This window comes from Falco punctatus (genome assembly GCF_963210335.1).
Source record: "Falco punctatus genome assembly, chromosome: 18".
Classification (NCBI taxonomy): domain Eukaryota; kingdom Metazoa; phylum Chordata; class Aves; order Falconiformes; family Falconidae; genus Falco; species Falco punctatus.
In genome coordinates this window covers 1,219,406-1,233,028 of record NC_137598.1, presented here as the reverse complement: position 1 = coordinate 1,233,028, position 13,623 = coordinate 1,219,406, and the positions used below count along the sequence as shown (strand labels likewise).

General features: G+C 43.7%; 1 protein-coding gene across 3 annotated transcripts; it reads left to right on the top strand.

The window, feature by feature from the left end:
* The first annotated feature begins 21 nt into the window (after window positions 1–21).
* Window positions 22–13,174, top strand: ANP32E (acidic nuclear phosphoprotein 32 family member E). Of its 3 annotated transcripts, none has more exons than XM_080368386.1 (7): window positions 22–320; window positions 2,015–2,164; window positions 2,803–2,925; window positions 4,399–4,564; window positions 6,065–6,219; window positions 8,322–8,376; window positions 10,319–13,174. In XM_080368386.1, the coding sequence occupies exons 1-7, from the start codon at window positions 267–269 to the stop codon at window positions 10,384–10,386; spliced, it is 771 nt and encodes a 256-aa protein (XP_080224512.1). In that variant the 5' UTR covers window positions 22–266; the 3' UTR covers window positions 10,387–13,174. The 3 variants fall into 3 exon arrangements, with proteins under 3 accessions (XP_080224512.1, XP_080224513.1, XP_080224511.1); XM_080368387.1 differs by having other exon boundaries at window positions 23–320; window positions 6,062–6,219; window positions 10,322–13,174; XM_080368385.1 differs by having other exon boundaries at window positions 25–320; window positions 6,062–6,219.
* The last annotated feature ends 449 nt before the right edge of the window (window positions 13,175–13,623 follow it).

Sequence of the window (13,623 nt, the reverse complement as noted above, 5' to 3'; positions counted from 1 at the left end):
CGGAGGAAGCCCCGCCCCGGGGCGGGGGCGTGGCGGCGGGAGGGGGCGCCATGCGCCATGTCATGGAGGCTCAGTGTGCGAGCGGCCATTGACGGGGTCGGAGCTGCGGGCGGAGCGGGGCGGCGGCGGCGGCTGCCCGCGGCGTTCCCCTCCCCACTCCCGGCTCCCTCCCGGCGGCGGCCGCCGCAGCAGCGACCCCGCGGCCGGTCCCCCGCCGCGCCCGGCCACCCTCCCTCGCCACTGCGGAGCCGCGGGAGGGGGGGGCGATGGAGATGAAGAAGCGCATCAACCTGGAGTTGAGGAACCGGGCCCCCGAGAAGGTGAGGGCGGCGGGGCGGGGGCCGCGCTCCCGCCCCCGCTCGGGCGCCCACCGCCGCCTCGGGCCGCGCGGGCCCGGCGCCGCCGCCGAATCTGGGTCAGCCGTGGCGCAGGAGCCCCGCGGGGCGCGGGCGGCGCTTCCGGGCCCCGGGGCGGGGGGGACCCGCGCCCCCGGCGGGCTCTGGCTGCCGGCTGCGCGCCGCGGGGCCGCCCCCCGCCCCCCGAAGTTGCTCAGGGCTGGGGGGGGCCGCGGGCGGGCCCCCAACTTGCGCCCGCCGTTAATCCGCTCCCGCCTCGCCGCCGGCCGCCTCCAACTTGCGAGCGCGGTTGTAGTAAACAGGTCACGGTCGCGCCGAGCCCGCCCTCAACCCTTCTTTTTTTTTTTTTATTTTATATATATTCAATTATTTTAAATTAATTTGGTTTTCCGCCCCCCCCACCCCACCCCCCCGTGCGCTGCGTGGCGCGGTCCCGCTCCTTCCTGCCGCCGCCCCGCCGGGCGCACCACGGGGAGGGCTGCGGGGGGAGCCCCCCCACCCCCCCGGGCACCTTCCGCCGCCAACTTCCCTTTTCCTCGGAAAGATGTAAAATTTAATAATAACACCTCCAAAAATTCGGGAGCTCACGCGTGCTGCCCCCTGTAAGACGCTCCCCCCCCCCCCCCCCCCCCAGGCCAAAGGCGAGGGGCCACGTCGCGTGGGGCGGCCCCACGCGTGGCTCGGTGGCGGGGGGAGGACACGGGGACAGACCTCCGGGGGAATGGGGGGGGACGGTGACAGCGGCGGGACGGAGGGAAAGTGTCCAAAACTGCTGGTTTAACCCAAAAACTGGTGTTCGCGGGGTGGGGGTGGGGGGTGTCAGCAGCAGGTGAGGGGAAGGGGCTCCGTGGGCCGAGCCGGGAAGCCCCCTCCCCACGTCCCCCTTGCTGTGAAACTTTGTGCTTATGGGAGGGGGCTGGTTGTTTTGTTATTCTTATATTTTTTTGGATGGAAAAAAATAAAAAAAGACTTGAAGCTGGCAAAGTGTGCCGCTCGGGGGGGTTCTGCCGCAGTCCGAAAATGTTATTTAAAAAGCGTCCAGGGGAAAGGAAGAGTCACCTTGTTCACGTCCTTTTGAATGAGTGATACGTTCCACTGTAGATAAAATAATTTAAAATTAATTGGCTGTTCCTTGTTGGTCGCTCCGACCTGTATCGATTATCGAGTCGTGGTAGCAGCTTTGGCACGAGGAAATTCTTTAATTGGGCTCAATTAACCTGCAGAACTCACTGGTAAAATAATCTGGAGCCAGAAGGTTTTAGAGTTCGGAGAGAAATGGCACGCTTTTATGCATTTAAATATGCACAATTAAATGATTAGACTTTAGAAACAAGTTAGTTCGCTTGTATGTGAGGGCGGCTTCCAGCCCGGGCTGCAGTGGCACTAGGGGAGGCTGCAGTTTATCTCCCAATAAAAGTTTGGGGTTGGTCGGCAGATTTTTGCAGAATTTGAAGCATGCTCAGAGAAAGGGAAACTGTTGCATGTTTTTCTTAATTTCTTTTAACTAGGCGGGTGTCAGTGATTTGGGACCTCTAGCCTAAATTTAAGACAAACACCAAACCAACAGATCGTTAACAGCCTCCAGGTTGTGGTTTGGATGAAGCGTGCAGTTTTTTGACGCTTGTTAACCTGACAAGTGACTTGCTGTCCCGTTGAAGGTGACGGAGTTGGTGCTTGATAACTGCCGATCCAGCAACGGTGAAATCGAAGGTCTGAATGATTCATTTAAAGAACTCGAGTTCCTTAGCATGGCCAATGTAGAGCTGACATCGCTGGCCAAACTCCCCACGTTGAGCAAGCTCCGAAAGGTACGTGCCTCTCCTCCGCCAGCGTGCGGAGAAGTCAAAAGTCACGGGTGGCGATGCGTGGTTGTGCCTTTCGGTGCCCGCGGTGGCACGGCGCGGGGCTTTATGAGATCGCAGGCCTCTGAGATGATGCCATGTCCGATCTGCGTCGTTTGAGGTTTTCTTCTTTTTAAGATCGGAAATTGGGTTGGGTATCTCCAGTTAATTAGGGCCAAATTGGGCTCGGTCAGCGAGTCTCAGGATGGTAAATGTTTGTCTGTGAAACGCTGTGAGGGTTGGCGGTGTCTTGCCGCGTGCTGGTGGGTGATAAGAGGCTGTTGGATTGCCCGGCCAGCGAAATGCCTTTTGTTGCACGTTTGTGGCAAAATAAAAGCTTGTGCTGAATTCCGGTACTATATATTCTACTAATTTTAAACTTTAGATATCCAAACCGTTGAGATTTTAATTCTATAATTCTCAAAACAAACTTAAAGGAACTTTTTCTCAGCCAAGGCTTGTTAACTTGTGCGGCTCTTGAGAAGTGTTCAGATTTGTCATTAAGCTGTCAAGCTAAATGGAGAACAGTTAAAAATGATGTGGTCTGAATCTAATGGTAAGAAGCCAAGCGTTTAATTAGTTAATTTTTTCCCTCTGTATAATAGTTGGAGTTGAGCGACAACATCATTTCGGGAGGCCTGGAGGTCCTTGCAGAAAGATGTCCAAATCTCACATATCTAAACCTAAGCGGCAACAAAATCAAAGATCTTGGCACTGTGGAAGCTCTTGTAAGTATGAAGTGAGAGGGGCCGATGGAAAGTTTAGTTCTCAGAAATACTGGGGTTTTTTTAATCAAGAACTGATTCTTTTTGCAATGGAATGGTAGCTTCCAAGCGTAGCTGCAAGGGCTGTGCGTGAGCACGTGGCACAGAAGCAAGCTGTAGGGACAGCAGAGAGGGGCTTTTAACGAGTGGAGCCTACGAAATCAGCAAGGACAAAGGTGCAGCGTGATATGTTCTAGCTGCTTCTGTTCCCTTTCAGCTGAAAGGCATGCGAAATGAAATTTCATTTCTTACCTGTCATATGTTCCCTGTTTTTTTTTTCCTTGCCAGCTCAGGTGAAACGGATACTGAGGTGTTTTAGGTTTGTCGGTATTCCAGTTGGTTCTGACTTGATTAATTCAATGTCATGGTTATTAGAGACAGCGCTTGTAAACGTGCCGCTGTAAAATTCCTTCTGTGTTAGTAATGGGATGTACTGAATAAGAGATTTTTGAGCTTCTGTTTAGTCTTTGAAAGAAAAGTAGCCAAGTTCTGTCTTGCTAATCCTCTTGTGTTCATTTGTTAAGGTATAGTTTGTCTAATAAGCAACTGCCTTAAGCTTTCATTAAACTATGAAGTGATTAGGATGTGTGTATGAGACGGTCAGTTAGCAGCAAACCTGGGAAGCAGCAGCAGTAGGGCATTAAACGTGGAAGCTGCCAGTGCCTGTTACTGCCTGATCTGTTCACCCATTTTTCTAGGTGATTTGGGTTGGTTTTTTTAAGACTTTGATACAGGCTGCATGTTTTTAAAACTGCTTATAAAGATTCTTTGTCTACTTCAATGGTCTGACTAATGGACCAAGTAAAGCAGTTTGTGCTCTGTAGAAGAAACACACTTTATTTAGCTCTCAGGTGCTCGCCAGGCCGTGCAGGCGGCTCGTTATCTGTATGTGTGTAAAGTCTGAAAGGTGAGGAGAATCACCATCACTTGTCTGGTCTTCCTTGTTCGGAAAGCAAATCCTGTAGCGTAGTTAGAAATCCTACCAAGTGCCTCTTGCTTGCTCCTCACAAGATGCCTGTAATTCAATTAGTCAAACTGTTTACTGAAAGGCTTCAGTTGTTCAGTTTTTGCCTGTGATCACCTGAACAAAAATAGGTGATGCAAACAAAAGACAAACCCAAATACGCGTTGCACAGTCTGTGCAGCGTGGTCTAGTGCTTCGAGGATGTGTTGGGCGTGCTGCAAACGTGCTGTGGAGTTGATCTACCAAACTGCTTTCTTTTGTTGGGCACTTTCGCTGCTGCAAACAACTTTTTGAACTGAACTTTGTATTTAATGGGGAGCAAAATACTGAAAAGGAGGGATGGGGACCAAGTAAACGCTGTAGCTGGCTGCATGGTTAACTGTGTGTGGGCTATGACTGCACTGTAACTTGAAGTACCACGGAGTTGTGTCAAGAAGGGGGGAAAAAACCCAACCCTTTTCATCTATTTTCAGCAAAATCTGAAAAACTTGAAGAGCCTTGACCTGTTCAACTGTGAGATTACAAACCTCGAGGATTACAGAGACAGCATTTTTGAGCTGCTTCAGCAAATCACATACCTAGATGGGTTTGATCAGGAAGATAATGAGGCACCGGACTCAGAAGATGATGATGATGAGGGTAACTTCCTGAAATAAACTGTGGATAGGCGTAGTATGCTGTAATAAAGGTGTAAATGTGGTGTGGGGTATAGTGACTTCTGGAATGCACTGGTGAGATTTGGTGCCCTTATTCTTGAAGCACAGACTCCTAGAACTCATTTGGTATTAACACGCTGTGATACGGAGTGAAAACTGTTGAAGGTTTTGAGTGTTCTTGAAGAAGCCGCCTGAGTTTAAGGCAATTTGCCTATAAAGATGGTACAAAGATAGAAGCGTTCTCAGAAGGGGTTGTTGCTGGGAGGAAAGCTCTTTGGTGTTGCTGAATGATAGAAAGTGAGGGGATGCAGGTATTATTCTGTATGCAAAACCCTAATTTTACTGGGTTTTGTAATGGCTTCAGTCCCGTGCTCGAGTATAGTACAATTTTTTTTTTTTGTTCAAAAATACATATACACTTCCTTTTGATCTGACCTCAGTTGTAGTCACAAATTCTGCAGCTACAAATTCTGTGTTGATGCGATTGCAGGAATTAGGAGTAAGAGTGCTCTTCCCTCAGTGTTCTTGGCTTAACATAATGACTGGAACAGAGCTGTGAGGATGGAAAACCATCCCAAATGTGTTTGAGCACTGTTAGCAAATATGATGGGCTGTTGTTGTGATACAGCATCTTACGTGTGCGTTGTAAACGTCCACACAAACAACTAGCGAGATTTGGGCTGTATCTGTTTGTGATGGAGGTTTCTCAGTGTTTTCTTGGTGTCTTAAATCATGAGCTGGGAGCTGACACTGCTGAGTGTGGGGCCATGGCTGTCAGGGGGCTGCCCAAGAGTACTCAGACCCATCAGATTTTGGAAGCCTGTGTTGAAAAGAGCTCGATAAAAAGCCAAATAGTTGATACTTGGAATGTGAAAATAAACCCAGTATTTGAAAATAGATTAATAGGTTATTAACTTGAAAATGAATTTAAGTGTTAAATCACCTTGTCATTTCTTGTAATTCGCTTAACTGAAACTGTGAAAGTGATTATGTGCTCCAGACGTAGAAATGAAATGGGAGATCATGTCTCTGGAACTGTAGGTGTTTCATAGCTACTAGTAAGTGATTAAATAAGATATATGTAATATGTTAAGCTGGTTTTGCCTTTGAATATTTTAGGGTTTGATTCTATAGAGAAGCCTCCCTCCCCCTTCCACCGACTTAAAATTTCAGCTTCCTTCCAGGAGTTTGCATACGCAGCTGCTTCGGGCACTGAGAATTTTGCCTGAAGCTTGTGATGTAAAAATGGTGGTAGGCTTTTCTTTAGGGGAAAAAAAAATTACAAAGATTAACGTCCTTGAAATCGTGCTTGTTTCCCATGTGTTGCAGAAAACGTTACAACTATATATGCAGCTGTTGTGTGTATATGTATGTATATGTACACAATTACATACCACCGGTGTGTACAAACTCGCATAAGAAGGAGTTAATGGAACTTGACTTTTAGCTTAGATGTATACAAGTGTATTCTTTGTTTCAGAAGGAGATGAAGATGACGATGATGAAGATGAGGATGAAGCCGGTCCTCCAGGAGAATACGAAGAGGAAGATGATGAAGATGATGGAGGTTCAGATTTGGGGGAAGGCGAAGAGGAGGAGGAAGTTGGTCTTTCCTACCTGATGAAAGAAGAGATTCAGGTAAAGTTGGTAAACTCTTCCAAATGGAAGCAATGCAGAGAAACTGCCTGCAGGCTTCTGTGTTAAACTGGGAGACACCGAGTGTGTCAGCGCAGGGTAGGTGCAGTGAGGGGTTTTCGAGAGAACACTGCTGTCACAGCAGAGCCCTGAGCAGGACGGTGGCTGTCAGCTCTGGAGATGGTCCTGGCTGACTTCCGAGACTTGGGTCACTCTTACCCCATCCCGTAACGTTGCAGGATGGTGGAGCCACTTTATTCTCTGTGAGTGACCAAAGCTGTTCTTCCCAACATTTTGAAACTATGTGCTACTACCAGTTAAATGGTCAGAATAGAAACATATATTAAGTAGAATAAATTCATTTCTTTTGGAAAACCAAAGAAAATATGCTGGTCTTGAGGAAGAAGAGAGTGAAGCAGCAACAAGTTACCAGTACTTCAAGTAAAAAAAAAAAACAAAAGAAAAGTCTTAGTTTTTCGCTGCGATAAATGGGGGGCTTTTCACCATGGGCTCACTTGAAAATGTTCCCAGTGGTGGTGTGAAGAGCTGTGGAAAATAGCCCACAGGATCTTTCAAGTACTACTGTGCTAAAAAGCAAATGAAGTAGTATTAAGAACCTAGGGTAAGAAAAGATACATGGTTTTACAAGGTTATAAACAGATTCTTGTAGATAGAAACTGGTCGTGCCTAAATGATGATTGGGTAGAAGTAAAACCCGGGAGTCCTGATGTAGTGCTCTCTCTACAGCTACGGAGGATCAGAGGGAGTGTGTGTCTGGCACAGATTTTGTGTGCAAGTTTGTGCGAGCAGCTCGCATGTTTTAGATCAAAAAAACACCCCCAAACCTGTGGTCATCACTTCCGGTAGTCTTGCTTTTGATAAGTGGTGACTTCCTGTCAGCTGTGTTTCACATGGATGTGCAGAAAATCTTGAACTAAGCTCTTTGGTGTTTTTCATTTTGTTCTGGTAACCACGGCTGGTATGATGGGCTTATGTCTGTAACTTTTTCTGCCTTAGTACTCTGAAGAGGTAACAGCTGTAACACAATTCATGAAGCTAAACTAAATAACTAAACCTGTTTTGAAGCCAAGAGGTTAGAGGTAGTTCCTTGGAAGATTAACAGTGTGTGACTAGGAAGAGTGTCAGGAGTGAATCGTGTGCGGTCGTTCATGTACATGGATGCTCTGCACGTTTGGTGACCAGGAATTGCCACACAGAGCCATGAAAATGTTAGGGTGTTCAGGACCATGGCCCTTCTGTTGATGGGGCAACCAAACCAGATCCTAAGTTTGTATTTTGCATTCGTTTAGGTTAGCAACAGATGGTGGTCAGGGTGAGGTATGTAAAGTCTTGGAAGAGTTCTATTCTGGTAGCTCTTTCCTGTATTTTCAAAAATGAAGTCATGTGCCATTCTAATTGCAGTGGATTTACCCAGAGTGATTTTTCATTCCCATGTGCTAAGGGCAAATGTTAGATGGGCTTGCTGTTTTCACTTGTTGCATTACCCAATGTATAAAATTTGATATAGCGGGTGGATATAAAAATAAGACTTTAGTTTCTCATCAAGGCTTGACATGGTGCTGGTAGGGCAGAGGTCTTGCACCGTTGTTTTGACTTTCTGGGGCTGCTGATGGTTAACTGTTTACATTTTTCAGCTATCAGCTTTTTTTTAAAAAAAACCCAACAACTAAATTAATTTGACATAGAAACAATTTTGTGAAAATATTAGCTGTTCTGCTTTCTCTTTCTTGTCTTTTAATGTCATTGGGTTACGAGGGGAACTAAAGCGGTTTGTCGTCGCTATTTGCCGTCGTGGCCTCTTCAGTTAATCTTGCAATAACTTACCCTTGAGCTGGCGTAAAGTAGTGATAAGTGTGGAAAAACGACGGAATGAGAATGCCAGGTCAGATGATACCGCTGATTAAATGTACTGCGGTTGGTTTGGCTGCCTGGCCTTATACAGATGTCCAGTAACAAAAAAGTAAATGTGGAATGTGGCCTCTGCTCAGAGTAGGTGGGATTTTCTGAATTTCTGCTCAGGAGCAGTGTGTATGCCAAGCTTCAATAAACAGCAACTGTAAAAATATTTCACAATTTTTGTAAAGGATGAAGATGATGATGATGACTATGTTGAAGAAGGAGGTGACGAGGAGGAAGAAGGTAAGTTCTCAAGTTATTAACGTTGTGACTAAAACAGTCTAATCTTCGTAATTCTGAAACTATGCAAATCTGGGATGTGCAGTTTAATAGCATAAATCACTGTTTGGCTGGTCTGTTTCGGAAGGTATGTGAAGTATTTTAGGATCAGTTTAAGCAGGAGCTTGAGCAGGTAGTAAAGCAGCAGTGGAGTATTTGGTATTTTCTTCTATCTGCCCGCTTGTAAGAAACAAGGACGAAACGACAGTTTTCAAAGTCTTGTTGGAGCAGTTTTCCAAATTGAAGGATACTGCATCTCCTACATGGTTAGAAACTTTAATCTTCAAGAGTGGACAGAAGAGGGACTTCTGTACACCTTGCAAGTTTTATTTATGTACAATGCCTTGTTCAGTGCACCAGAGGCTCTGCTGGTGCAGCCCTAGAAGCAGTGGTAGCAGCTGTATCTTCTCCCTCTATCAAGCTGAAAGTGGCCTGCAGTAAAGCTGCTTTCAGGGGCAACCTTAGCTAGTGAGCCTAATTGTATCTTTTTTTTTTTTCTACCTAGTCCTTTTATCGATGGTTGCTACTTCTTAATTTCATAAATTACTCTTCTGATGTCAGACACATGCATAATAGTCAAAAGCTTGCGAAGAAAAAATGCCAGCCTGTGCAGTTCGTCCTGCTTTAGGAGGGTACGGTGCATTGAGTGTGTGTAAGTGATGTGAAAGACAGGGGCGTTTGTGCAGGCCAGTGTGGTCTCTTTGGTATTTTGAAGAAAAAAGTTTCCTTTGCAAGAAATGGGTTACTCAAGTATTTTTTCATAAATTAATTTTTACCTTTTGATATTTTAAGAAGGATCTCCAAGGAGTTAAACAGGGCAAACGTATCACTCGTTCTTTTTTTGCACCTTATTTGAGGTTTCCAAGCTTTCAGGGTAGGACCTGGCCTTAGGGTCAATGCTCCTACAGGATCACTGGAACAGAAGTTAAACTCTTGGCAGGAGTCCCCTGTTCCTACCAGTCAGTGGCTGCTAAAGTCCCTTCAAAAAAATGACCAAGCTTCATCTTAAAATGACCTGGCTTTTCCTCTTTACTTCTCTTGCTGCGAGGCTCTCCTAGAACTTCCATTTTCCAATGGTTAGGAGCTCTGTCCTAACCTTTAAGCTAGCCCTAGCAGCAAATTTTTGTATTAATGCTGGAGTCTGGTTCCACCTCTGCGTAAATGAGACAAATTCTAGAATTTCTCCACAGTCTAGAGCCTGTCTCATCCGTATGCTTGGCTTATGGAGCAGTTTTTGGAGATGTACCTTGCACTTGAAAAACCTGAAATTCTGAAGTAGTAATGCTAATTCTTGAGTTTTTATAAATGCAGCCCTGGAATCTATTAAGACAACAAAGCAGGCAGTCAGGATGGCTAATTAGCCAGGAAATGACTGCTGTAAAATAAATGTATTAGATTTGACAAAATTGCATTTCATGATTTCACCACAAGAGCGCATAGTCCACTGACTGAATTAAACATATTTCTAAGAATAAGCTCAAAGATGTTTATGCAAGATGCTTATATCACTTTGTCACTGGAGAGAGAACGGAGCTTGGTATCTGCAGAAACGGCTGCATTTTGGGCAGGATGCATGCAGCTTCTAAAACCCGAAGCTGGGGAGATGGAAAAACGTCCTTCCCGTTGTAGTTCTCAAATAAGTCTTAACAGAAACACTTTTTTATAAATCTGCTTCATATCAGTGATCCCTGTGTGGAACATCACATGCTTAGCTTGAACTTAATTATGGAGGGCAATTGAAACTCATCTTTTTTTGAGAGCCATAAGCCATTCAGCAGTGTGGTAGTGGTGAGCATGTTAACGATGAACAAACAGTAATCCATTTCAGTTACCTTTTCTAAAAGCATAACGTTACCTTTGTGATGTCTGAGCAGAACGTAATGCAATGTGTGCTTCTTTTCCTTAGCAGAGGGCATTCGAGGGGAGAAGAGGAAACGAGACCCTGAAGATGAAGGCGAGGAAGAGGATGATTAATTTGGTATAGACACAAGTAGGACCAGACTCTTAAGTTACAGAATACGCAATAGTGATTATGCAGATCTGTATGTCTCCATGTACCATAGATGTCCCTACAGAAGATAATATGTTAACTTTTTATAGGAGAAGTGTGGTTTTACTATTCTTGCCCTTTTTATCATTCCAAATAAGATATAATAGCCTGTTAGTGAACCTCTATGTAGAAAACAATTTTCAGCCCTATAATCACTGAAGCCATTGTCAAGTTTTGCCCCCTAGATTTTCATTTGGAGCTCTTTAATTTTATACAAGCTTGCTGTGTTGGTCATCATTAGCCCAGAGGTAAACCACTCATTTCACGTGGGTTTAATATTATGAATTTCCTTCAAGATTTTAAGGTTTTTATACTTAAAAAGCTGAACTCAGAAATGCTATATGGCAAATTCCAGTCTCTTAAACGAGAAGTTGACTATAGTCTTGAGTTTACCAGGGATTCTGTTTGAAGTCAACAACTAGATTACACCTTTATTTCAGCTTCTTAAAAGGTGACTCCTGTAATATTTTTTTAAAGTCTTCTATCCATTTTGTGTGTTACATAGTAAAGCCTAAGTGGGTTTCAGAAGATTTTTTTTTCCTGCTTGTTCAGATGTTCAGTGTTTGCTGGAGTATTCTCTAGATCACTATTCAAGAACGTATCTTGGCAAACTGAAATTTAATTCTAATCCATTAATTTTCTCCAGAATACATGGTCATTGCAGGTATTAACAAAAGCAATGTGTAGTTTTGCTAGAAAGTCAGTGTTAAACCTTCACTCACTTTGCTCTTGCATTGTCGTTTTGGGAATTCTGCAACAATCATGGTGTTTGGCTATGAAATATATGCATTTCTAATGCAGACGTTAACGGGTAACTCCTTCAAGCACATTTTTTTTTCAAACAACCCCCCACACTTTTATAGAATCACCGAAGGGGGAAAGATGAACAGAAGTTAGTCTTTCTTCACAGGTCACCTTTTAAAGTTTTTAAATCTGGTTGTAGGCAAAATGTTCAAGTTTATGTATAATACTAGTTAATAGTTTAGGGGTTTTTATATTGAATGGCTGCAGAGACTTGTTCCATTGCATACAGTTGGTGGCAAGTACAGGAGACACGCAGACAAGCTTTTTTTTCTAGCAGCCTGATTATGACCAACAGGTTGTAATAATTCTGCCCCGATGGATTCATGTTTTCTATTTGAGCCACTGCGAAACAAGTTCAGACATACAGCATTCCTTTTTCAGTCATGATTTGGATTTAAAATGGTAGTCTTGATATAAAAGTAATTTACATTGTCACGTAGGTACTGAACCAAATATCACACACAGCTTTATTCAAGAGACTTATTTTTATATCTGTCTTGGCTGACAATAGCTGCCATTAAACTGGGGGAGACACCAAGGGTGGGGAAGAGGGAGATTTCCTGGACCTAAGTCAGAGTCAGTCGCCCGTAGATCGGTTACCTGTGAATGTTTAATAGGTATTTCACACACTAGCAGACTTTAAATGTGACTTCCAACTCTTAAATCAAGTTTAGATACTGCAGGGTTGAAGTTCTGCAAAGCCCAATTTCTTGTGTGTGTGGTTTTTTTCCCCCGAATAGAGCCTTAAATCATAGTTTCTCATGTAGCTGTAAAGCATAGCCAGCCATTAAAGGCATCTGAATGAAACGAGTCAGGCAGATGGCAATATACTTGGAAATGAACTGACTGAATGGGTTTTGCATTTTTTAACGAATATCTGTAAGACACTAGAAAAAGTAGTGGTAAAACTACATTTGCAACCACAATCTAAGTTCCTGTGTTTGTGTATGAATACTGAATGAATAGAAACCTTAGGTAAGTGCACATCCTATCTTGTCGTGGAGGCTCTGTGTTCAAGGCAGTTGCTTTGTGCTCAGCTTTGAGATAGAAAAGTGTGTTTTCCCATCTGTTTGCTTATTTTTTTTTTAGTCTTGGTGAATGATTGAAACCTATTATTTATAAGTGTGTACTTCTAAAGTACCTCATTGTCAGGGTTTTCCTTAACTGTTATTTACTGATGCATATAAAATTAGTTTTCAATGGAACAAAACTTTCTAGTTTGAATTAAAATTACTTGAGTACTGGTCTTGTTTCAGTAAGCGAGTCCAGTTTTGATGTTGGATGAGCAAATCGGACAAAACACAATAAACTCGGAAGGGGTTAGCAGACCTTCCCCAAGATAGGCAGAGTTAATGCTTCCTAAAACCAACTTGCAGTGTCGTGCATCAGCCGCTACATCTAAAAATCTGAGCCTCACACACAACTTCAACTTCCTAAGTAACTTTGTCTTTTCCTCAGTGTTACCATCTAAGTATAGTTTCATATTTGTCAGCTTGGCATGCAATTAAACAGCATAGCATTTTTTAAAATAAGTAATACAGAGCCTCCAGATAACTTTTGAAACTTTTTTGCTTGGTGGGTGGTCTTTTCATGCAAATATGTAAGGGTGGGTTTTATATTTTGTAGAGGTTTTGTCCTATTTTAATGCTCTTTGTATGGCAGTATGTATATAGTGTGTTTTGGTTCCTTATCAAACTCTTTCCTTAAACTTTGGAGTAACTGATTTTGTGCAACTGTGTTTTGAATAAAGCCATGACAGTGTTAAATTAAAGAAAACAACCCTGCAGCACTCTTCTGATAATTTTTAGTTGTAACAAAACATGTTTCCTCCCAACGTGTGCTGTAAATTTTAAATTAAAAAGTTTTCAAACCGAATTATTTCAAATAAATTGAGACTATTGTATTGGATTACTTCTTTTAGTATGTACAGCTGTGGAGAATGTGGTATTTCTTAAGGAATGGAGTGAGAAGTAATTGTTCTTTGCTGTTGCCTTTTTGTTGTGGGGGGGAAACCTGCAGCATTGTGTATCTTTCTGGAGCTAGAACTTGGACTTTATGATACTTCAGAGCTTGGTAACATTGTCACAGCCAAGGAAGGAGGCCATGGAAAACCCAAAGTGGTGTCTGGATAGTTCCCTTAAGTTTCCAGAGGAGTTGAATGTAGGAATGAGCCTTGGAGCTGACAGGGCTTTCACATACTGGATAAATCAATACCATTTGAGTGTAGCTGAGCTATGCAAGTCTGGCTGAGTCTTAAGAAACAAAAATGAAAAAGCAAGAGCCTGGTTATATTTTGCTTTCCCTAAATACTGATTTTGTGTGCCTGACCTGCAAGTCTGATGCTGTCCCTTCAAAGT

Coding starts and splice junctions, on each gene's coding strand:
- ANP32E (XM_080368385.1), top strand. CDS start 267: ATGGAGATGAAGAAGCGCATCAACCTGGAGTTGAGGAACCGGGCCCCC. Junction 321..2,014: donor GGAACCGGGCCCCCGAGAAG/GTGAGGGCGGCG, acceptor GTCCCGTTGAAG/GTGACGGAGTTGGTGCTTGA. Junction 8,377..10,318: donor AGGTGACGAGGAGGAAGAAG/GTAAGTTCTCAA, acceptor TCTTTTCCTTAG/CAGAGGGCATTCGAGGGGAG.